The following is a 24,256-nucleotide window of genomic DNA, read 5'->3' on the forward strand; positions in this document are numbered from 1 at the left end:
AGGACTCTACAACTCGTGTTCTAGATATTTGTTTATTTATTATTATTATTTTGTTTTTTTCTCATTTGTATTTGCACAACTTGTACACATTGGTTGTTTGTCCATATTGTGTGTAGTTTTCCTTTGATTCTTTTCTTTAACAAACAGCATTTCTGACTTAAAATCTTAAAGATTACCTCATCTTTTGTAACCTGATAGGAATCTTGTCTTATGTCAAGAGAACTATCGTGAATGTATACTCAAAAGATTCAGTATGCATTAAGATATCGTGAAATTTACAACCCATTGAAAGAACAAAATCTTGTTGCCTCATTCTAACTTAGGTGGCTCCTTATTTTGAAGTAATGCATCGTGCTGCTGGATTCTCAGAATAACCAACATCCTCACATTATCTATTGTGTCAAATACACTCAGGAACTTCGCATTCGGTGAGAGCATTGGGTCAATCTTGTTGTATAGAATGATCTCATTATCTCAGGAAGATTTTCTCCACACTGCCTCTAAGTATATCCTCCTTTAATGAGTCTAGACTATACACATCATTCCATGTGCTATCTCAGCTAAGTCACACACACTTGACATGCAACTTTCCTCTATTTATACTCCATCTCTTCAAAATAAGAGGTTATAATTCAATTTGTCTTTTAGGATATTTGCTGCAGTCAGTTCTTACCTTATTCAAGTGCTTTCAGATCTCTCTGTATAACATTCAGTAATCTCACACCATACAACTGAATGGCAAAGTAGGTCAGAGGACATTAAAAAAAAAGTTGCATTGGCGTAGGAGCTACAGACCAGTATTGTGGAGTTAACAGGCTACTGTTCCTGATTGGCATCAATGTATCAGTGGCCTTTTGAGGAGCAAATCAGCTATTTTTATTTGTCATTTATTTCAGCTTTCCTATTCAGCACTTTATTTATCAAAGTGGAGTTCAGATTTTCAACTGAGCTTGTGTCTCCTTGACTCTTAGCCCAGGACTGTTTAGATTATTCGTCCAGCTACATGTTTCCATTTGTATTTGTATACCAAGCAGAATGGTCAGTATCAAGTGCAGAACAGATTTCATTGTGAGCCCGTGAGTTATGCTGGGCGGGAAGTGCATGGAAATGCCTCCACCTGTAAAGTTTTTCTTCATGTCATAAACCATCCTGGCTTGGAAGTAGTTCTTCATTGCTGGTGTGCGTGACTCATGGAACCTTCTTCCCTGGAACACTGTTGCCATGCCATAAGCTGGAGCAGTCCAGCTGTTCAAGAAGGTGGCTCACCACAACGTTAACAAGGTGGTGAAAGATTGCCAGTAAATGTTGACTTTATCAGTGATGGCCAGATCCCAGTAAATTAATGAGGGAGCAATATCAACAGAAAATGACAAAGGGAAGTCAGGCAAAGTCAAGTTTATTGTCATGTACCCAAGTACATGTCTGAACAACTTAACTTACAGTAACTTCACAGGCATGTAGCATCATATCAGCCACATTCACAAGAAAAACAAGTAAATTAAGGACTGTTTTTACAATAAAGAAAACAATTAGACCAAAAAATCTATTTTGGTGCAAAATAGTTGTGCAAACTTTTGACAAATGTTAATATTATAATGTAAACAAGGGCTGTTTATCATATTATGACCCTTCCACAGCCTTAATTCAGTTTCAAAATCTAGTTCTTGTCATTACTCTCAAATACATAAGATATTTTAGAGATGCATTTAAACAGAAATCATGGAACTGGAAAAGTCTACAATTCTTCCAAGTACTTCTAACTACCAGGCAGTGGATACAAGTGAAATTTCTGTGGATGGTCATATAAGTGGGAACAGTGAGGAAAGCAGTTATCAACATGGAATACTGTTTCATTTGAAAATGTTTGAGGTGGGCTGGATGTTTGGTTTTAAAATGTTGTTTGCTGCTCTCTGGTGTTTGCTTGGCGCTGCCCTGCAAGTGATTGCTTGGTGGACAAACAAGCTGGGCCAGGACAACATTCCTTAAATGTACAGTCGTGCTACTAGGGGACTTGGCCTATCATATATTTTTTTCTTTGTAACTGTATGTTTTTTCTGAAATTGTAACCATGTGTGCTATTTGTGCTATGTTCAAAGTTCAAATGAGTGTAGCTATCCTCTTTTGTTCAAAAGAGGTTGAGGGGTAGTTACTGTTCTTGAACCTGATTATGCAAGTCCTGAGGCAGTTGTACCTTATGCCTAATGGCAGTAGTGAGAAAAGAGCGTGGCCTGCGTTGTGAGGATCTTTGACGGATGCTGCTTTCCCATGACAGCGTTTCATGTAGATGTGCTTAATGGTTGGGAGTGCTTTATCAGTTATGTGCTGGGCTGAATCCACTACCTTTTGTGGAATTTTCCGTTCAAAGGCATTGGTGTTTCCACCAGGTCATAATGCAGCCAGTCAATACGCTTTCCACTACACATCTTTAGAAGTCTGTCAAGAGTTTTGATGTCATGCCGAATCTCCGCAGCCTTCTAAGGCAGTAGAGGCATTGTCATACTTCCTTTGCAATTACATTTATATGATGGGTCCAGGACAGGTCCTTTGAGATAGTGACACCCAGAAATTTTTAACTACTGACCTCCGATTCTTTGATGAAATAATGTGATTTGCAACTTGGGCCGGAAGAACACTTTTCCATTTGGCTATATTTGTGTATGGTTGAATGATAGTTAAACTTGAACTTACTCTAGGGAGAAACAGTACGAAGTCATTGGGCATAGCTCTGCACAAGTTAAAGGCCCTATATCAGGATTCCTCCACATCAGTGAATCTGGTCTGGCTCCTGCAGTGTGACATGTTGACAAAGTCACACTAAAGATCAATTTAACAACGTTAGCCTTGTAAATCTTATCAGCGGCAACAGGAAGTGCAGTCATCAGATGAGAGAGAAAATAAGTGATGAGCAATAATAAAGTACTTTAGGTTCTGAAAATCTGAACTAATATCCCAGGAACACTAGATACTGAGAAAAGACAAAAACAAGTCTCAGCCCATTTGTAAGAAAGATTAAAAAATTTGAATTTATTCTGGTAATGTCTTGGGTAACTTGTATTGATCAAGTGCTCTTAATGTAATACACTTGATGTTGCTGTTTATTTGCTGGGAAGTTAAATGCAATTATAGAGTGAGAAAACAATTCCAAAATTAGTCTGTCTTAACAAACAAGATGTTCTTGCCATTCTTACAACCTCACTGTTGTTTGGCAAGTCCAGTGGATTTTGGTTAATTGGGGCACAGCAGGACCAGTACATTTTGGCCCAGTTATGCAGCTGCTCCAATTAGCGAAAGTTTGACAGAAATAGTTAAAATATATTAAAAAGACATGCTACCATTTAATTGAGTTAACAAATACATAAGAAATTAGAACACTAATTTGTGGTTCCAAATAGTTATAGATTGCACTTTTAATGCACTACACTTCACCGTGCTCCTTTGATTGACTACAAATGAACAAAATCAGCATAGACACCTAGTGCAGATAATGGACTGCCTTCGTATAATGTTTTTGAAGATTGCAATCACAAATCTTCATTTTCATTGTAACATTCAAGATGATTGTTGATACCCTCAAAATCTTCATTGTTCCTAACCTGAGGTAGTGAAATTGCTTCATTTTCACTCCCTGCTGTTTCTGGCATTTCCAAGCCAGAATGCTTGAAATTGCAGAGAGCAAAACAATTCCCAGTTGTCCTTGTGCTTATTTCTCACCAACCAACAGTGACAAAAATCACTGCATTTTGAACACAAAAACACTTATCTGATGCTGTTTAAAAACTTTGCTCTAAGCACGATGTAGCTTTTAATGGCCACACAAGTGCATGTGAACGACACTGGCTAGAAATTTTGGCATCAATGTCTGATGCACCATCAATAACTCACACTGAGACGTAGGCGAGATATCGGCTTTTATTGACTGGAAGAAGGAACCAGGAGTGAGTGTCTATCATACAAGGTCCTGGAGACTGAGGCCGATCTTCAGGCCGCAGGTCTCCTTTATACAGGGGCCTGTGGGAGGAGCCACAGGAGCAGTCAGCAGGGGCGTGTCCCGACAGGCACATAGTTCACCACAATGTCCCAATTAAATGGCATTGTTTTCCCAAATAAGTGAAGGGATCCCAGCTTTTTCTTGATTATGTTTTCTTTAAAAGTTGTCCTAGATAAGTAGCTGCATTGACTAGCCAAAGGCCCAATAAAACAGAATCAAAAACACGAGAAAATCTGCAGATGCTGGAAATCCAAGCAACATACACAAAATGCTGGAGGAACGCAGCAGGCCAGGGCAGCATCTATACCATGACCCTTCATCAGAACTGATCCACTGCATTCAGCAACTTCAAACCTAACAGGCAAAGATTTCATGATGCATCTTCATGTGACCTGGAATTTAGTTGAGTTGCCACTTAAACTTTCTGTTGCCCGATGGCTGTGATGTCCTGATAGGGATTAGTCTGCTCACAAATGATGTTAATCCGCTGAATCTTTGTTTCCTGGAAGGTTTAATTAATCTCCATTGTTTCAAACTGAGATAGTTTACAGGATGTACCAATCATCTAGTTCATCTGCATTTCCTCTGCACAGCACAGATCTTCTGAGTATCAAATCCTTTATATTACAAATTCTCTAAAATAGTAATGATGATGCAAATTGCTTGAAATGTCCTTTACAGCAAAGTGAACAAGATCCCAAAACATAGCAGGAGTAAAGGATTGATGAGAGGGATAAAAGAAATATTAAGGTACAAATGTGATAGAAAAATAATGAAAGAAGAAGCAGGACATAAATGAAAGAGAAGACAGGTGCTATGCATCAATGCTACACATGCCTGGAGTTCTGATCCTATCTCTTGGGTTTTATGGTTACTGCAGTGTAAAGGAGAATATTTGCAAATGGAGGAAGGAGGAGTTTGGTGAGGAGGGCTGATCGGAGAGATTTAAAGAATCTTAAAGAAGCAATTTTTAAAAAAGGAAGATTGATATCATTATTCTTCAAGACCTCTGTTGACGAGGAGTTTTGCAAGCCAACTGGAAAGCTGCCAGGTAGCACTGGGAAACCCTACTTGCTGTTGATTTTCAAGGCAATTGTGCTTTGAAAGTCTGAACAGTTTTAAAATAGGCTTCTAAGTGGTTTCATCTGAGCATAGCGCTAGGAATCTGATACTGACAACCCAGTACGAAACTTCCTCTCTAGAGAGAAAGGGACGTGGGAAGGCAACATGCATGAGTATGGATTTTGTCATCCAGAGCAGAAAATAGTTGCAACGGTTTCATAAATGGGGAAAAAAATGAGTGGAAAAGTCATATTAGGTCGCAAGGAATGCGAAATATGCAATATGGAGCAATTTTGACTGTGGGATAAAGGTCACTAGACAACTAAAGAAAGTAAGTTATATTCAGAAGAAAAATGAACTGAATATCAGGAAGTGAGAGATAAATGATAAATTTGAAAAAAAAATCTTGCTACAAATAGATACAAAAGTACTTAATTTCATCTGTTTAGCCTAAAGTGGCAGGGTTGAGGTAACGTCAGAACTATCTGTGTTGTAGGGTGGAAGAAAAATGGTTAATCCAGACCTCCTGGAGGTTGTAATGTGGATGTCACTTGCACATCATTTTAATAAAACATAGAATTTGAAATTAAATTTGTTAAATTCAAGTTCAAAGTAAAATTATTATCAGTGCATACATAGCACGATATTTATCACCCTGAGATTTATTTTCTTCCAATCACAGTAAATACAATAAATACAATAAAATCAGTCAAAGGCTGCTCCCAACAGGACTGACAAACAACCAACATGCAAAAGACAACAAACTGTACAAATACAAAAAAATTAAAGTAATAATAATAAATAAATAAGCAATAAATATTGATGGTTATGCATGCTGGTTAATAGTTTCATGTTGTTCAATGTAAACTAATAAACCATGTGTTTTTTAGTGCTTGAAGTGTTAGTTTACACTTTCACTCTGATGTTAATTTTTAGTCAATATGTTTTCATGCTTTGGGAAATTACTACATCATCTTCATTATTGACACAATTTTCCAATTGTTTTAAAAATGAGCTCTAACCCATTTTTGACACCCATCTGTGGCACCCTTCTCTTGTTTTGGTCACCAGTGACTCCTCATCTCACTGACCTACGATTCCTCCCTGACTGCTATCATGTTAATTTCAAAACTCTCAGTTTGATCTTCAAATCCATCTTTGGTTTCATCTGAGTCTGGTTTCCTGCCCAGGCCTGGTAGAATCTTCCTATATCTGTCATATTTGCATCAGTTCTGGTTTGAAGGAGAAGTCTAAGTCCAGAGTTCACATAAAATTGAATTAGCTTATTATTACAAGTAACTAATTTTTTGGTGTTGAATTTCATTTGTGGATGAAGGTTATGTGCTGTATGCAGGGTGCCCTGGTGAGCTGAGAAGGAATATACAGGATGAGAAGCCAGAAAGCAGCCTTGAACCAGTGAACAGGTTATGGGAACTGCTGGCAGCAAAGATCCACTCAACACTACTGAAATTATGAAGGCCAATATCAGACCAGCAACCAGTCCTTCGAGCTGGTTTCTCAATTCCATTCTGACAGGATCTGATTCAAAATTTCACATTGGAAATAAGAAATAAATCATAAATGCTCTGGCTCGGATTGGTCCCAAAGCTTGGCAGCTCACAATGAAACTACTGAAACTTTTTAAGTCCATTAAGTGAGGAATGTCGGAGAACATGGTAAAAGCATTTCAAGATTCTGCCAGTTCTTTATGGCACAAGCAATATGTACAAAATGTCAGAATGTGAACATAATAGAAGCAGCAGTAGGCATTCTGCCCCTAATACATGCTGCAGGTGCAGTCTCGCTGTAGCCCAAAGGAAGTACCCAGTTGTCAAGTTATAACAAGCAATTTGTTATATAGTGATACGCTATCATAGTGTTGGATGATGTACAAATTCAACTGCTATCTTCCTTCCTTCCTCTTCTTCCCTGCTGTTACTTCTGCTTGGTCTACTGAAAAGGGTAGATCAATATTTCCACAGTTGCCAGTTTTACATTGGAAAACTACCTCAAGAGTGTATTTGCCGGGCATCCTTTTTCTTTGATGATTGCTATTAACATGCATTAAATTCATGGCTGGGCCACTTAGGGTTTACGATGACATGTTGGGAAATTGTAAACATTGTGCAGCTTTATTTTAAAAAGTAAAATTGCAACAAAACATTGATCTGTCAATATGTAGACTCAGTAATGAAATAGCTATTTGCAGTTTGGTTACTCTTAGAACTTAAATACTTCAATTAGAATAAATAGACGGGGAAAAACACTTCCACAGGAATAAAATAGTGTTTCATATATAGATCAGAAGGTAGATTTCATGAAGTTTTGTTTTTGCAGTGTATTGGATCATGTGAGCTAACCAAATAATCATTCATGAATTTAAGCACTGAAGTACTAGTTTTTTTCATGTTTTGAATAATATTTTGAAATTAAATGAAAGCAATTCTATAGGTTAATCTGAAGCAAAGATTTGTCTACTTTCATAAATCATGCTAGATTAGGCAATTCCACTGTTTACCACATAAAGAGAGAGAATGAATACTGATAGGGAAGGAGCTGATGAATGTTTTGCTTTTCATCAGTACTGGTATGGAGCTGTTTAAATTTGACTCTGCCAGCTCATCAAATGCTGAAAAATGCTGAATTTTTTTTCATATATAACAGAGTGAACAGGTATGCATTAGAAGTGGACAACTGAAAAATATGCCAAATCAGATTTTGGTGAGTTTAAAGCTTGAGAGTCATATTTAAAATTATCTAATTAAATTTCTATCGAGGTAATTTGTTAATTTGGCCTGCCTTATAGAAAATATCAGTGCATGTCAGGTAATGGGTGCTTGATTAAACGTAATGAGGTAGCTTTGTTCTGACTACACCTTTATCCTTATTTTTGGATGTTCTTTGATTAATGCTACCAATTGGAAATCCTCCTGCAGCTTTATTTTAAATTATTGCTTCTTTGGCTTAGGTAACCAGAAATTTGTGATGAAACACCTCCTCTATTTTAATCAAACAATTTGGTATCAACTTCATATTTTTAAAAAATATTGCCAAACCTGTTTAATGCATGTTATTGAATTGACCATTTCCCCAACTTCAAAAGTTCAGAAGGATGTCCTTTTGGTAGGTTGACTAACAGAAGAATTCCAATCATTTTCAATATTCTCAGCTTTGGCATTGGGTCTACTTGATTTATAAGCATTAATTAATCATTTTTTTCTGTGATGATCAGCTTTATTGCACTCTTCCATTTTTCCACTGTTCAAGTTTTTAATGGAAAACTAATAGTTGACTTAATTGGTATTCCTGATAATTACTGGTGCATCAATTAAGGGTCTGCAATAAATGCTGACACCAGTTATATTTTTATATTTGAAAGTTTAAGTATGAGGTGCAAAGCCAGAACAGAATTATCTGCAATTAAGCTTGAATGAGAGTGGAAAGTCATTGAAAAGAGAAGTGACTACAGAAATTTATTTCCATTGAAACTAACAATGGCATGTTTCAGAAGAGGACAGTCCTGATGAAATGTGTACAGTAATGAATGTAATTAGTAAGTAAACTGAAGATAAATTTCTACCCCTAGGTGTGTTTTGTTTGTCAGGGAAAGCCACCAACAACTTTGAGACCTGAATTAATCTATTTCAAATTAATACTGCAAAGCTTTTGAAAGAAGTCTGCTGTAAGAAGATCGAGAACATATTACAATTGCCAGCAAGATGTGCAATTGTAACAGCTGTTTACATCAGCCAATAGCAGATCTTGAGTTACATTAGTGAATGGAGGATGCAGTGGAGAATTCAATTCTCAACCTTTTTATTTTGGTGTGTGTGATTATTACAATTAGTAGAGCTGATTTGTGCAATTTACTTGTTTTTGGTGAAGGGAGTTTCCTGGGTTTATTGATGGTAAGTATGCCATAGTGTTCCACTGTACATAGCAATACCCAAAGTATCTGGCATTGAAAGCCATGTTCATTCTGCTAATGTAGTAATTATGAAATTCCTGCATGCAATCTCCTATTTGTGTTCAGCCAACCAAATTCAGAGTTGTAGGATTTTCAGTATTTTACAATATAATGCAAAATTCCGGGGCTACTTAGTACTCAACAACATCTATGGAGTGAGTCAAATTTTATAAAATACTGCCTCACCTGTTGAGTATTTATGATACTTTATGTTCCATTTTTATGGTGCTTATTTTTCACCGTATAGTTCTTAAAATCTTTATCAGGCAGGAATAATTAATTAATTTAACATTTTTTTTCCGGATATTTCTGGCTTACCTCTACCTTTCATTGACCTGCATTCAAAATACATTGAAATTAAGATTCCAATTGCTAGCTAGTTAAGTGCACACTGTTCAGTCCTTGGAGGACACTACACTTGGTCTGCATGTGTTGCGGAGGAGGTCACCACTTCTGACCCCCTTCTGCACTCCGAGTCAGCATTAATATGGTGGTATGAGTCCAAATCACGTATTGGAAAAGGTAGCCAACGTGCTGTCTTCCTGGTGTCGGGTTTAGTTTTAGGGTGACCACCTGTTTGTTTGGGATGATCAAACCTGAAAGCCCTGTCCTAGAGCCCAAAGGTTTGCAGGCTGAATGGTCCCATGATCTCCTCAAGGCCTAACAGATATTTTCCTCTGGGATCCAGCTGAATAACATGGTGGAAAGGAGCATGGTCCTGGTGGTAAAACAGGCAGGTGGCATTGAACAATCATCCTCTCTTTTGAGGTACAATGAGTTAAATTCTACAGGACATAAGTGAATGGTGAAGTTAGGTTGGTCAGGTTCACAAGTAAACTATAAAAGCCTGTGTTATGTTAAGCTCCTACCTTCCATTATTTTTAACCAGTCTGCAGCCTTCCATTCAAATGACTAATACATTGTCTTTCACCCATGTACCTGTTTTTGTTTTTCTTTATTGAATCATAACCAATGACTAACCTGTAGTGATTCATTTTACTATTCCTTCTCTGTCACTTCTGTAGATTCCTAAAGGTTCACCCTTGACCACCTTGTATTTGAGAGAATGTCAGCTGCTGCTTCTGTGCTGTACTCCACAAAGACTTCTGTGGACCATTCCCAGATCTCAGATTTGTCCTAATGCTTACCTGAGTAAGGGAAACTGAAGCATTACCTTAGATTTCACATTTGCAGTGCTGACTTGTCATCTTCATTCTTGCTTCCAACTTGTTCTGTTGCCCACCTTCATCTCTACCTTTGGCTCAGCAGTTGTTAGAATCCTCCTCCATATTCCAGATCTGTTACACTACGCCCTTTGCCAGCTCCACAGCAACTACCTACAAATTGGGTTGGCACGGTAGCATAGTGTAACTTTACACTATACATAGTGCACTTTACAGTGCAGGCAACCAGGGTTCAATTCACATTGCTGCCTGTAAGGAGTTTGTACATTCCCCCCCATGACTGCATGGGTGTCCAATGATATACCAGTTGGTAGGGTTAATTGATCATTGTAAGTTGTCCCGTGATTAGGCTAGGATTAAATTGGGGGTTTGCTGGTTGGCGTAGCTCAAAGGGCCAGAACGGCTTATTCCACACGGTATCTCAATTGAAAAAAGTAAATAAACTTCTGCTCACCCAAAAGTATTTTCTCCAAATTTCATTCAATCAGAATGAATTCCTACTGATGTTCTCCAACAAGACTTAGTTTAAGCTCTTCATTCTTGTTTACAAATCCATACAAGGTCTCATCTTCCGCACCTTGAAATTCTCTGCAGACATCCAGTCTTCTGAATCTTTTCGAGCTCTCTGTCCTCCAGTTCCAACATCCTGACTTTAATTGTTCCACCATTTGTATCCTATGTTTTCAGAAACCTTGACTCAAAGCTCTGGAATTCCCTCAAAAAATCCTCTGCTTTTCTCCCTCTCTCTCCTCTTTCACAATGCACTTTAGAATCTCCCTCTTCAATTTAATCCATCCTGGTATCTCTCCCTCTGGCTTACCATAAAATTTAGCATAAAAACAAATTGTCACAGATAACTAAAAAAAGCTTATGTTTTGCAGTGCATATTTGGAATCCATTTCAAATTTTCTTCCTTGTTTTGCTTAAGCTTAGGTGCAATTTGAATAATAGTTTTATCTTTTTCTTCATGTAGCATTCATACTTCATCACGCCTGATACAAATGGACTGCCTACAATTCCTGAAAGTGTAAGTACAATAAGAACAAGATCAAGCTTTACTTCTCTGGTTTCCCATTTCATGGAGGGAATCTTGATTATTTTTCACAACAGCTCTCAGTGTCAAAACATTGTAAATTAGATCCCAGTGATTGAGAGTTAACTTCCATATATGTAACTTGCACAACTGCCACGCATTTATCTCTCTGTCTTTAGAACATAAGGTCTAAAATTTAACAAATGGCCTGATAAATGTTTTTATGTGCTTCTTGAGCAAAATTAATTAAACTTTAAAAATGTTAAATGTTAAAATCAGATTTAATAAGGTTCTCTATTCAAATAGGTAGTTTGTTGAATTATGGTTTAAACTTAATAAATGTTTGTTTACCATGCATGTATATGTTATATTCGATTTAATCCAATTCAATCTCAATGTGGAAAAACTAGTTGTGTGGGAAAACTAGAGGATTGTGCAGTTTCAGCTTCATTAACAGTTTAATGCCATTTGTACTTAATCTAAGAAAAAGACATACGTGCTGCAAGTAAACCAGATTGGGACTTATAAAGATGTTAGTTCCATTGTGTGTTAGTTGTAGAGTAACATGGCCCAACTGGTCCATGGTGACCGCAGCACCCTCCCTGCTAATCCCAGTTGACCAGGTTTAACCTGTAACTTTCTGTGTAAAGAAGTTACCTCCCAGGTCTCTTTCAAATCTCTCACCTCTTATCTTATCTTATCTGTACCCTCTAGTTTTGGACTCCCCAACACTTGGGAAAAGACAATGACTGTCCAACTTATTCGTACCCATCATGAATTTATAAACTTCTATGAGGTCACTTCCCATTCTCTTACAGTCATTAGATTAAGAATCCAGTGTGTTCATCTCTCCCTGTAACTCAGGCCCTGTAGTTTAGGCAGCACCCTCATAAATTCCCAATTAATCCTCAGAGCTGAAATATTGAGGGGCAAGTGACCTAATAAAACTGTGGGCTTGTATCAGCGAGAATGTGCAGAAGATTTGCTGAAAGCCTTGGAGATGTGCCCTACTTTAGTTTCTGCCATCAGAGTGAAACTAGGAAACTATGGCTTTCATGAAGCCGTGCACAATAGATGCCAAAATTCAACTTTCTCCAATAACCATAACATATAACACCATTGGCAAGGCTGATGTTTATTTCCACCACCAATTGCTCCTAAACTGGCTTGCTGGCTGTTTCTTAGGGAAGTTAAGAATCATCAGCAGCATGGGATTGGGGTCATAAATAAGCCAGACCTGCTGAAGATGTGAGATATTTTTCCCTAAAGGACAATATGAGAATCGGAAGGGTCTTTGATGACAGTTCAGTTGTTTCATCATTTGTGATTCTAAGTGCTTGTCGTTTCAAAGTTTTTAAAATTATTTGAATTAAAATCCTTAGTTCCAACGGTGAAATCCATTCATGTCTGGCTACTGTAGCTTTGTTATTAATGGTTAAGCCACCCTTTGCAGTAATGGTCTCCATACTATAAAACTAGAACTGGTGGAACTAGACAGAATGAAGAGGTTTCATTAGAATGTTACGTGGATTGCAAGACTTTAGTTGTTATGTGGAGATTCAATGGGCTTATTTTCCCTTGAGCAAAGGAGGCTGAGAGGTGACCCAACGGAACTATATAAGATTATTAAATTGTCAACAACATTTTTGCGTGGTTGGAGTATCAAAAACAATGGAGCAAAGGTTTAAGGTGAGGCAAAAGGGATTAAAAGGAGATCTTGGGGTACATTTTTTACAGAATGGTTGATATCTACATTGCTGTGCCAGAGGAGATGATTGAATTGGATATATTTACTACATTTATGAAGGACTTAGACACTTAAATAAGCAGGACATAGAAGAACATGGTCTTAATGCGGGCAAATGGGGTTAGTGGAGTTGGGCAAAAAGCTTGGCAAAGACACAATGGTCCAAAGGTACTGTTTATATTCTGTGCAACTTTATAACTTTGTGATTGTCTATTCAGAAATGATGTTTTGTGGCTTAACTTTATAGTAAAAGATGAAAGTAAAACTAATGCAGATGTTTTTCATTTATAAATATTGAGCAGTATTTAATCAAAGCTTATTTGCCTATAAATATGTTCCAACATTTTTAATTCAAGCAACAAGATATTCAAATGCAGCTCTTTTATCTTCAATTACAGAATTTTCTCATTATGTTTTACATTTATATTGCAGAGAAATATGACAGAATATTTTGTTGCTGTGAGTGTCAACAATATGTTGCAACTTTATGCCAGTATGCTGCATGAACGACGCATTATCATTACCTCCAGTAAACTTAGCACTGTGAGTACTTGTGTCACTGTATGAGTTACGGGATTTTGTTAAGTAACATTGCAGCTTTTTACCTCAAAAGCAACTGCACACAAAAGATTTATTCCTCGCATTCATTGCTGGACAATGTCAGAGAGTGTTGGCTTTGACTGACTTTTGTATGTAAAAAAAAGTTCAAGCTATTCAGTCTTCTGAGTTATATTCAGATAAATTAATTAATGCTAGTCATTGGGAGATAAGAGGTTTTTGACTCTACAGAGCTCATTTAACTGTCTTGTCAATGTACAAGATTCCTTTGGGTCTTTGTGTTCATGATTATCATTTAGAGCTTATACTGTCAAGGCTACTTGAGAAAAAGCAAAAGGCTACGATAATAATGGTTACCTCAAGCAGTAATAAGTAAATTTATTTCAGCTTCTGTGTAGCAGCTTGGGAAGATATAATAATACTGTTTTTGAATAAGGCTTCCAGTGCTTTGTGGCTGAAGAGGAGCTACTTCTGTGATACTTCAAGGCTTTGCTCCCAGATGGAAGAGCCAAGTATTCTGAATGCCAGTTTATAGTACCTAGGTAATTCAAAGACGGCTATTGCTCATCAGCCAAAATAATCAGGCCTTCCGCACCAGATACGCCTTGTGCTTCATTAACAGTACGTTATTCAACTTGCTGTAAAAAAATAGTGCAATTGTCTTCACAAATGAGTGAAGATCCATTCTCAGTAATGCACTCCATTGAATGTCTCCAACACCATCTTATGGGGGGGTAATGAGCAACATTTTGTAGTATTTCATCTGGCCAAATTCAAATGTAAATTATTTGTTCAGAAGTATTCTTCTCTGTGTGTTAACTCATTTGAACCCTTCACCTCCATCTTTTGTTCTCTTGTATGTCTGGTCATTTGTATTCATATTGAGAGTTGTTTTCTGACTTTTAAATTGTTCAAATTTGTTCCCACTCTTTGTTTCTGCAGATGACAATCAAGTCTCTCAGGTTTTCAGTATGCTTCTGTCATCTCTTTGGGGCATTGCTGGTGAAATTTAATCTGGTAGATGCAAAGCAATATAAATGAGCTATCTCGGCAATTGTTTTGTGAAGATGTGCTTCAAAATGCTGATAATTGCCAATAGGATCAAAAACAAAAAATTCTTCAGTTTTTGATTATGTGAAAGATTTTAAAATAGTTCCCTTAGTCTGTTATCTCTACTATTTGTCCCTTGTTACATTTCCCGGCCTTTGTTTCAGGTTTCCTACGGCATCAGTATTTTATTTCTTGTTCGTACTTGTGGACGGAATGTTTTGCTTAAAGATTATTTCTCAAGAGTTGTGCTTAAAAATATATTTCCTTCTCTCCCACCCTATTCCCTCTTCTCAGTACCTTTTTTCCAGGGAGTATTAACAACAATAAAGTTATCTTGTAAGTTAGCTATGTGTGACAGGTTTATAGCCTTTGAGAGAGTCCAATGTGTGATGTCATCCCATGGATATCGTCTCGTTACTGTCGATGACACAGAGTAACATGAATGATAAGAGCTTGAGATCTTCAAGGCTTCCCTTGTGGGAGGTTACTCATATCTGTCCTGTAGAATTTGAAATTTATGGCTTGAAAATTCTTGAATAGCAATTTAAATAAAGTGAGTGGTTTTTTTTAGGGTTGAGATCAGTTGTGTTGAATTTAAATATTCGTTGTCTTTGTCCTTGCCACAGTTTTGGACAACGTGAACGATATCATGGACTCATTGATCTTTGCTATAATGTTGAAGAAATTTCATCCTTTTAAAAGGAAAAAAAAGTTAACCACTAAAATGAAAAATCAACTTAAATACTACTGTTGATATTATTTGGGGATTTTAAGTACCATATGATGATTTTGTTTTAAAGTTCAATTAGCATTTCTTCTTCTGTATTCTTTGTTTAAGGATGTTAGTAAAATATGAGTTAAATAATGTACCTCTGCAGCTGAAAGGTCATTGGTGCCTGTATTAGGGTAATAAGTGACTGTACTATCAGAAACATCTGTTGCTGCACTAGCCTAGGGCAGGGTCCCAGAAAAAGTATAAATAGGACAGATGAGTAGAGTAAGGACAATTTGGCATGGAAGGGTAGAAGGGTCATTAATTCTAAGAGAAACAGAAAGATGGAGACTGATGTTAGAAATCATGCCTTAAGTACTGCACATAAAGGGAAAATTATAAGAAACTACATTAATTAAATAGACAGAGAAGGTGAGTAGTTGCTTAAATGAAACATTAGACAGAACATAGAACTTGCAATCCAAACAGTTATACATGGCTACGTGAGATCATTTAATAAAGAAGCACGGAATCACTTTGATGAAATGATGCTTGCAATGGATAATAAAATAAGTGCAACATTTCTTGCATTTATAGTAGTAAAAATGATTTGTCAGGAGCAATTTGCATCTCTGGAAAAGTGTTGGAGATGTAAATTAATAAAACTGACACCTCCAATGAACAATAACTGAAACATGATTCAAAGTATGCTGGACATGGAAGGGGAATTAATATTGGATCGTATTTAGAATTATTTATCACATTTATCTTGAAGCATACAGTGAAGTGTGTCTTTTGTGTTAGCAACTAACATACTTAAAGATGTGCAGGGTGCAGCCTGCAGTTGTTGCCACACGTGTCAGCACCAACATCGCATGCTCACAGTGTTCAATAGAACAACACAAGCAGTAACGCCAAAGCAAAACAAGACAACAGCAAAACATGTCCCTTTATGACCCTCACACACACAGACAGGCCTCCAGCCCCAGGTTAATCTTCCTCTGGGCCTCCGACCCTTAGCCTTGGACACACAGGCATCAAACCTCCAAAACCAGGATACACCAGTTACGGGTTTGACCTTTGGGCCTCAATTTTTTTTAACTTGCATGGACTGCCAACCTGGTGGGTCACCAGCCCTCATGAATCCCACCCGTATGGACCTCCGATCTGGGGCCTGGGATTGGCTGACCTGGGAATCAATGGTCTCCTTAGTATCTGCTGCCTCAACCTCCAGGGTCACTGACCTTCAACCTCAGACTCCAAACACTGTCTTCTATCTTGAATCTTCATTTACTTCCCCAGACCTCTAATTCTTCTTCATACCTGTTCAGGTGAATTGATCATGGGGAACAAGGACATGGCAGACCAATTGAATAACTACTTTGGTTCTGCCTTCACTAAGGAGGACATAAATAATCTTCCGGAAATAGTAGGGGACTGAGGGTCTAGTGAGATGGAGGAACTGAGGGAAATACAGGTTAGTAGGGAAGTGGTGTTAGGTAAATTAAAGGGATTAAAGGCAGATAAATCCCCAGCGCCAGATGGTCTGCATCCCAGAGTGCTTAAGGAAGTAGCCCAAGAAATAGTGGATGCATTAGAGATAATTTTTCAAAACTCCTTAGATTCTGGATTAGTTCCTGAGGATTGGAGGGTGGCTAATGTAACCCCACTTTTTAAAAAAGGAGGGAGAGAGAAACCGGGGAACTATAGACCGGTTAGCCTGATGTCGGTGGTGGGGAAAATGCTAGAGTCGGTTATCATGGATGAGATAACAGCACATTTGGAAAAAGGTTAAATCATCAGACAAAGTCAGCATGGATTTGTGAAAGGAAAATCATGTCTGACAAATCTTATAGAATTTTTTGAAGATGTGACTAGTAGAGTGGACAGGGGAGAACCAATGAATGTGGTACATTTGGATTTTCAGAAGGCTTTTGACAAGGTACCACACAGGAGATTAATGTGCAAGCTTAAAGCACACAGTATTGGGGGTATGGTATTGATGTGGATAGAGAATTGGTTGGCAAACAGGAAGCAAAGAGTGGGAATAAACGGGACCTTTTCAGATTGACAGGCGCTGACTAGTGGGGTACCGCAAGTCTCAGCGCTGGGACCTCAGTTGTTTACAATATATATTAATGAGTTAGATGAGGGAATTAAATGCAACATCTCCAAGTTTGCGGATGACACAAAGCTGGGCAGTGGTGTTGGCTATGAGAAGGATGCTAAGAGGATGCAGAGTGACTTGGATAGGTTAGGTGAGTGGGCAAATTCATGGCAGATGCAATTTAATGTGGATAAATGTGAGGTTATCCACTTTGGTTGCAAGGACAGGGAAACAGATTATTATCTGAATGGTGGCCGATTGGGAAAAGGGGAGGTGCAACAAGACCTGGGTGTCATTGTACACCATTCATTGAAGGTAGGCGTGTAGGTACAGCAGGCGGTGAAAAGGGCAAAAAATGGTATGTTGGCATTCATAGCAAGAGGATTCGAGTACAGGAGCAGGGAGGTTCTACTGCAGTTGTACAAGGCCTTGGTGAGACCACAGCTGGAGTATTATGTGCAGTTTTGGTCCCCTAATCTGAGGTAAGACATTCTTCCCATAGAGGGAGTACAAAGAAGGTTCACCAGATTGATTCCTGGGATGGCAGGACTTTCATATGAAGAAAGCTTGGATCGACTAGATTTATACTTGCTGGAATTTAGAAGATTGAGGGGGGATCTTATTGAAACGTGTAAAATTCTAAAGGGATTGGACAGGCTAGATGCAGGAAGATTGTTTCTGATGTTGGGGTGTTCAGAACAAGGGGTCACAGTTTAAGGATAGAGGGGAAGCCTTTTAGGACCGAGATGAAGAAAAACATCTTCAAACAAAGAGTGGTGAATCTGTGGAATTCTCTGCCATAAGAAACAGTTGAGGCCAGTTCATTGGCTATATTTAAGAGGAAGTTAGATATGGCCCTTGTGGCTAAAGGGATCAGGGGGTATGGAGAGAAAGCAGGTACAGGGTTCTGAGTCGGATGATCAGCCATGATCATACTGAATGGTGGTGCAGGCTCAAAGGGCCGAATAGCCTACTCCTGCACCTATTTTCTATGTTTCTATGTCTATGTTTCTCAACCCTTACCTGACCTTTGACTCCTCTCATTTTACTAAAACACATCACTATGAAGCTAAAACAAGCAACTTCGCCCGTGGCACAACATTAACGAACATTGCAGCTCGACACCATCTTGACCAGAAGATTGAGGATAGAAAATGACCCAAATTAATGCAGGCAAGGTTAGAAAACCAATGTTGTTGCAAAAAAACAGATATTTCTAAGACAGGGTTTTATGGGAAATTGAGAAGTTGCTGACATCCTCATTGCTATCACTCAGTATTTTCTTACTGTTGGTCAGAGGTGAGCAGCATTATATTGTACATATAATCCTATGGTAAACACTCAAAGTAAGAATGTCCTGTTGTGCTTACACCAGAATTAAAGCCATTTGAGAAAATATTATTGTTATTCTTCTGTGACACTTCTGAGTAATGTCAGAAGCCTTCACAAAGGATTCAGAACGCACTAGAGGAGCTTTTGACTCATCACACCTGTATCAGTTTTGTGCCCCCATTCTCACACCCCCCTGCCCCACAGCACTCCCAAATCCTTCAGCTAATGGTTTCACTAAAATTTTCTCCCACGGTTGATGTTAGTCTCTTTGCTTTCTTTAACTACTTTTCATTTGAGCTATCTCAGTGCCAAAATTCTAACTACTCCCTGTGCAAAGCAGTTCCTCATTGGACTAATTAGTGTGTGTGTATATATATATATATATATATAAAATATCAAGTTTAGTTAAACCATCAAGCGATGTGATAAGAGGGTTGGGTAGATTAAGGAATTGATGAGAAGTCTGGGTTGGCCATGACTTCTCTAAGTGTTAGATATTGGAATTGGAGAACGGTAGGACCATCTGGCATTTTGAGAATTAGGAGGTTGCTATGCACTGTTAAAATATTTAGCATGTATGAAAGATAAATTCAACAAAATTAAACCTAAGCAATAATGCAGGACATGGCCATACTATTTTCTATAGATGCTGCCTGGCCTGCTGAGTTCCTCCAGCATTTTGTGTGTGTTGCTCGGATTTCCAGCATCTGTAGTTTTGTTCTTGTTAATGCAGGACATGATGCAGCTTCAAGTTAATCTTCGAACACTTTTATTTTGTTTCTTTTGCTAAAGACAATTTGAATTGTATGTTAAAGAAAAACGAGTCCTGCAAACACTCCTTAATTTTGAAGCAGTTGATATAATCAGTGAAAAGATAGTCTTTGTGGGGTTAGCTTGTTGGTTCACTGCAATAAGAGTGAGAATACTGATGTGTGTGAAGCATTTAAGTCTTGGCTGTGAACAAACACACTGTGGAAGATGTTTTGAACGTCAAGCAGTACTCATACTGCATTCAAGGCCAAAGAATAAATCATGATTTTACAACAGTGTATAAATTGACTTATTGCTGTTTTGTGCCAATAGGTAAGCAGTATCGCAGTTTAAAGCCATGTCATCAGTTTTCAAGTCAGTCAACCATGCAAGCTTGTCATATGCCTGTATAATTGTTCCACACCAGGCTTTTTTTAACTAGTCAGCTGGGGCCGTGCATTTTGTCTTAGAGACTTTGGCTGGCCTGCAGCTGACAAGAGGCTTCTCATCATCCTGTCAGACGTATGCTAACCAGAGTGTATCATTTGCAACATACAGTGGCTCCCAAGCAGGTTGTTTCTACATGGACCTGCTGTCAATATGTGTGTGGTTAGTAAGTCCAATGTTACACAATATACAGGATATCATCTTTGCAGAACAGAAGAGCAGGCAAAACAAACTCCAGTCAAAAGCCCTTCAGCTTGTAAACCCATCTCATTTTGCCACTTTTTGTATGGATTCTCAAAACTTCCACCTTGTTTATAAATAAACCATGACTGTTTCCTTGGCCTTGAGGCCTTGTTGAAATAATTGGAGTCAGTTGCCTGAGTTTTCTGAGCCATTACTTCATGGCATTGGCTGCTGAAAGGTTGTTTCCTCAGGGACCAGGGAGCAGCTTGTTTGCAGTGTCCATGTGGCCTCTGAAACTGGTTGGTTATGTCAGGGTTCTGCTGAGAGTTTCACTGGGTCAGGAACTTACTGCCTGTTCATGTTATAATGATTTCTATTTGGAAGTAATAAGAATTACTGCAACTACACTGCATCTATTGCATTACCCACCTGAAAAATACACAAATTATGGACAATTATATCGTTCCTTTTAAATTCTGATAGGTCAACTTTTCAGAAATTTACATTTGCATTGATACTAGGTATGACTTTTATTTGAAGTAAGTATATTCATTGTAAATACATCAGGTGCAACCATTGAAATGAACATGAATGAAATTCAGCCATTTCGTTTCACCACATCAACGTAAATTGGGCCTCTTCAACGAACAACTTCTATCATACGATCTAATTTTAAATGTGCTGCACTTTTTAAAAATATATATGCACAATTTGCAAGTAAAGTGAACACGAACAATGAAATTCACATCCTCCAGTTTGACTGAATTTGCTTTCTGTGTCTTTGACCATCAACAGTGATACTGCTAAATTTGTAAGTATATTGAGGGATTAATGATCAAAATTTTATTGTGAGAAAGAAGCACAGATTCTATGATTATATACTTCCATTCCATACTGAAGTACCAACATTTGCCTATGACTGATTGTCTAAAAAGATAAACACTTCTGTATTCTCTTCATACTACATACAGTCCATTAACAGGAATATATAATTTTGTATTAGCATTTAAACCGTGTAACTGATTCAAGCTGGTAAATGCAAAGTAGTTTACATTTTGTCAATGTTGCAGCTGCTTTCCAAATTCAGACTAAATTTCCTGGCAGAGTAAGGTTTCACTCCAGAGCACATCCAGCTAAATCTTCGGTCCTGTATTGTTTTGAGATTGGGTTGGATCCTGCTTTCATTTAATATCAGCAGTTTGAATGGATCATGAAGTTCAAAATGCAACTTTTGCAGGCAAGACATTTTAGTGTTTTTTTTAAGTATGCGTCCTTAACCTATTGTAAGTTCTAAGAAGGTCTAACTTCCATTCCTTTGTTACTCTGGTGCAAGCTGTCATTTTGCCTTTTCTCAGTACTTGTGACAATGCTTCCTCGATAAGGATTCAATACTTGGATTTGGGCTGAGCGGCAATTTCTGGCAACATCTTATTTTCCAAAATAAGATTGCAATTTGAACATGATGTTGTACTGACTTTGTAACATCACACACTCTCTGTGGCAGATCCTGTGGGATAGGGAGACACTGTCCAATTGATGGTGATAAATAGTGCATTCATTGTTATAGTGGAGAAGTGAGTTCTTTATTAATTCTACAAACTGTACTATACAAAATAATATCAGAACACTAATTTTGTTTTACTTAGTATCATGATTTTAATGAAATACTATGAAATACAATTTATGTAAAATGAAATGTTTGCAGAACAAAACTCCATTGTACCTAATTCACCATAAAGAGAGAAGACAGATGTTAACTTATCCTGAAGATACATGGAAAGTTGTGATTTGACTGGGTTCGGTCGATTCTTATCAAAGAGGTTGCTATTATATTGTGTTGTCTCCATAACTATCTCTGTTATATTCTTGCCTTGATAATATGTATTTAAATAACTCTTGTAACGAAGACAATTGTTGTTTTTAAACTACACATCACTTTCTGGTAAGTTGGACACTGTTTTCTTTATTTTGGACTGATATGGTGTTCCGGGAAGGAAGTCAATTTCAGTTACCACATTGAAAAGGTGCTTTTTAACCCCCATCTGAAGACATTTTTGTTCACTTGATTTCTATTGGTACAAATGCAAAAGAAACTCTTGATAATAAATATTGTCATCAGAAGTAGAAATAGATATTATAAAGAGTTTGTCGTTTTATCAGTGACTTGGATAATAATGTGGCTAACAGAATCAGCAAATTTGCAGATGACACCAAGATTGGGGGTGTACTGGATAGCGAGGAAAGCTATCAGCTGAAATTGGGCTGAAAAATGGCAGATGGAATTTAGATAGATAGATTGAAAGATAGGTTCTTTATTGATCCCAAAGGAAATTACAGTGCCGCAATAGCATTACAAATGCACAGATACACAGATATTAAAAGAGAAGTAAAGAATAAAAAATAATAAAATAAGTCACCTCAAACAGAGTAACAGGAGGGTGTCGTCACTTCCCCATCTATAGGTTGACTCATTATACAGCCGAATGGCCAAGGGTAAAAATGACCTCATATCATGCTTTTTGAAGCAATGCAGTTATCTTAGTCTATTACTAGAAGTGTTCCTCGGTTCAGCAAAGGTAGCATGCAGAGGGTGAGGAACATTGTTCAGAATTGCCAGGATTTTCTACAGGGTCCTTTGTTCTGCTACAGCCTCCAGTGTATCCAGTTTGACTTCAATAACAGAGCTACCCTTTCTAATCAGTTTATTGAGCCTTTTGGCATCACCCATGTTGATGCCATTGCCCCAGCACACCACCGCATAGGAGAATGTACTGGCGACAACAGACTGGTAGAACATGTGAAGGAGAGGCCTGCATACTCCAAAGGACCTCAGTCTCCTCAGGAAGTGGAAGTGACTTTGGCCCAGTCTATCATCCAGGTACATCCCCAGGTGTTTGTAGGTCTTCACCACAGCCATGTCCTCACCATCAAATGTAGCCAGGAGCAATATAGGCTTAGTCTTCCTGAAGTCCATCACCATCTCCTTTGTCTTACTGATGCAGACAAGTGTGAGGTATTGCACATTGGTAGGACCAACCAGGGTAAGTCTTATACAGCAAATGGTAGGGCACTCAGGAGTGTGGTAAAACAAAGGGATCTGGGAAAACTGGTCCATAATTCAGTGAAAGTGGTGTTTCAAGTAGGTAGGGTCATAAAGAAAGCTTTTGGTACATTGGCCTTCATGGATGTTATGATGAATACATTGGTGAGCCTATTTGGAGTATTATGTGCAGTTTTGGTCATCTACCTATAGGAAAGATGTAAATAAGGTTGACAGAGTACAGAGAAAATTTTTGAGGATGTTGCCGGGTCTGGAAGACCTTGGGTATAAGAAAAGATTGAAAAAGTTAGAACTTTATTGATTGGAATGTAGAAGATTGACATGAGATTTGAATGAGGTATACAAAATTATGAGGGGTAAAGATAGGGTAAATGCAATCAGGCTTTTTCCACTAAAGTTGGGTGGGCCTGCAACCAGAGGTCAAGGGTTAAAGTTGAAAGGTAAAGTTTAAGGGGAACTTGAGGGGAAACTTTTTCACTCAGAGGGTTGTGAAAATGTGGAATGAGCTGCCAGTACATGGTGCATGTGAGCTCGATTTCACTGTTTAAGCAAGGTTTGGATAGGTACATGGACAGTAGGGGTATAGAGGGCTATGGTCGCAGTGCTGGTCAATGGGAGGAGGGAGTTCAAATGGTTTTCGCAAGAGCTAGATGGGCTGAAGAGCTAGTTTCTGTGCTGTACTTCTTTATGACTCTATAAATGGTATTGAAATAGCTCACACATTTCCATGATTTAGATAGCATCGGGGCAGTTATGTCAACAATTTGTGCCCAGAAGTACAATTGGTGCAGTTAAGGGCTATTACAGACATTACTAAGTACATCATTTGACGAAATCTCACAATGAAAAAAAGCTTTGATTTCACCAATGTGTTTGTATCTGCAGGTGATTGGAACAAAATACAGATTTTAAACAAGTATTGACTGCAGCTTTGTGGAAGTTAGCTATGAAATGTTGCCTTAAAAAAAACAAAGCTCTTGTGTACAATAAAACATTTAGTTTTCAGCTTCAGGTTATTTATAACACAGTCATTTACTCACCCCATGGGATAGTTTCATAGTACCAGAACCATAAG

General features: G+C 38.0%; 1 protein-coding gene across 3 annotated transcripts in view; it reads left to right on the plus strand.

Annotated features, from left to right (window-relative positions):
• Nucleotides 1-24,256, plus strand: part of dennd1b (DENN/MADD domain containing 1B) — a 325,846-nt gene that overhangs the window by 204,130 nt on the left and 97,460 nt on the right. For 2 of the 3 annotated variants that reach the window (XM_059984700.1, XM_059984699.1), the window contains 3 exons: nt 7,715-7,771; nt 11,175-11,228; nt 13,414-13,524. In XM_059984700.1, coding sequence (XP_059840683.1) covers nt 7,715-7,771; nt 11,175-11,228; nt 13,414-13,524 — 222 coding nt within the window. The remainder of the gene's footprint in view (nt 1-7,714; nt 7,772-11,174; nt 11,229-13,413; nt 13,525-24,256) is intronic. The other variant, XM_059984702.1, reaches the window with a different exon arrangement.

This window comes from Hypanus sabinus, chromosome 11 (assembly GCF_030144855.1).
Source record: "Hypanus sabinus isolate sHypSab1 chromosome 11, sHypSab1.hap1, whole genome shotgun sequence".
Taxonomy (NCBI): Eukaryota; Metazoa; Chordata; class Chondrichthyes; order Myliobatiformes; family Dasyatidae; genus Hypanus; species Hypanus sabinus.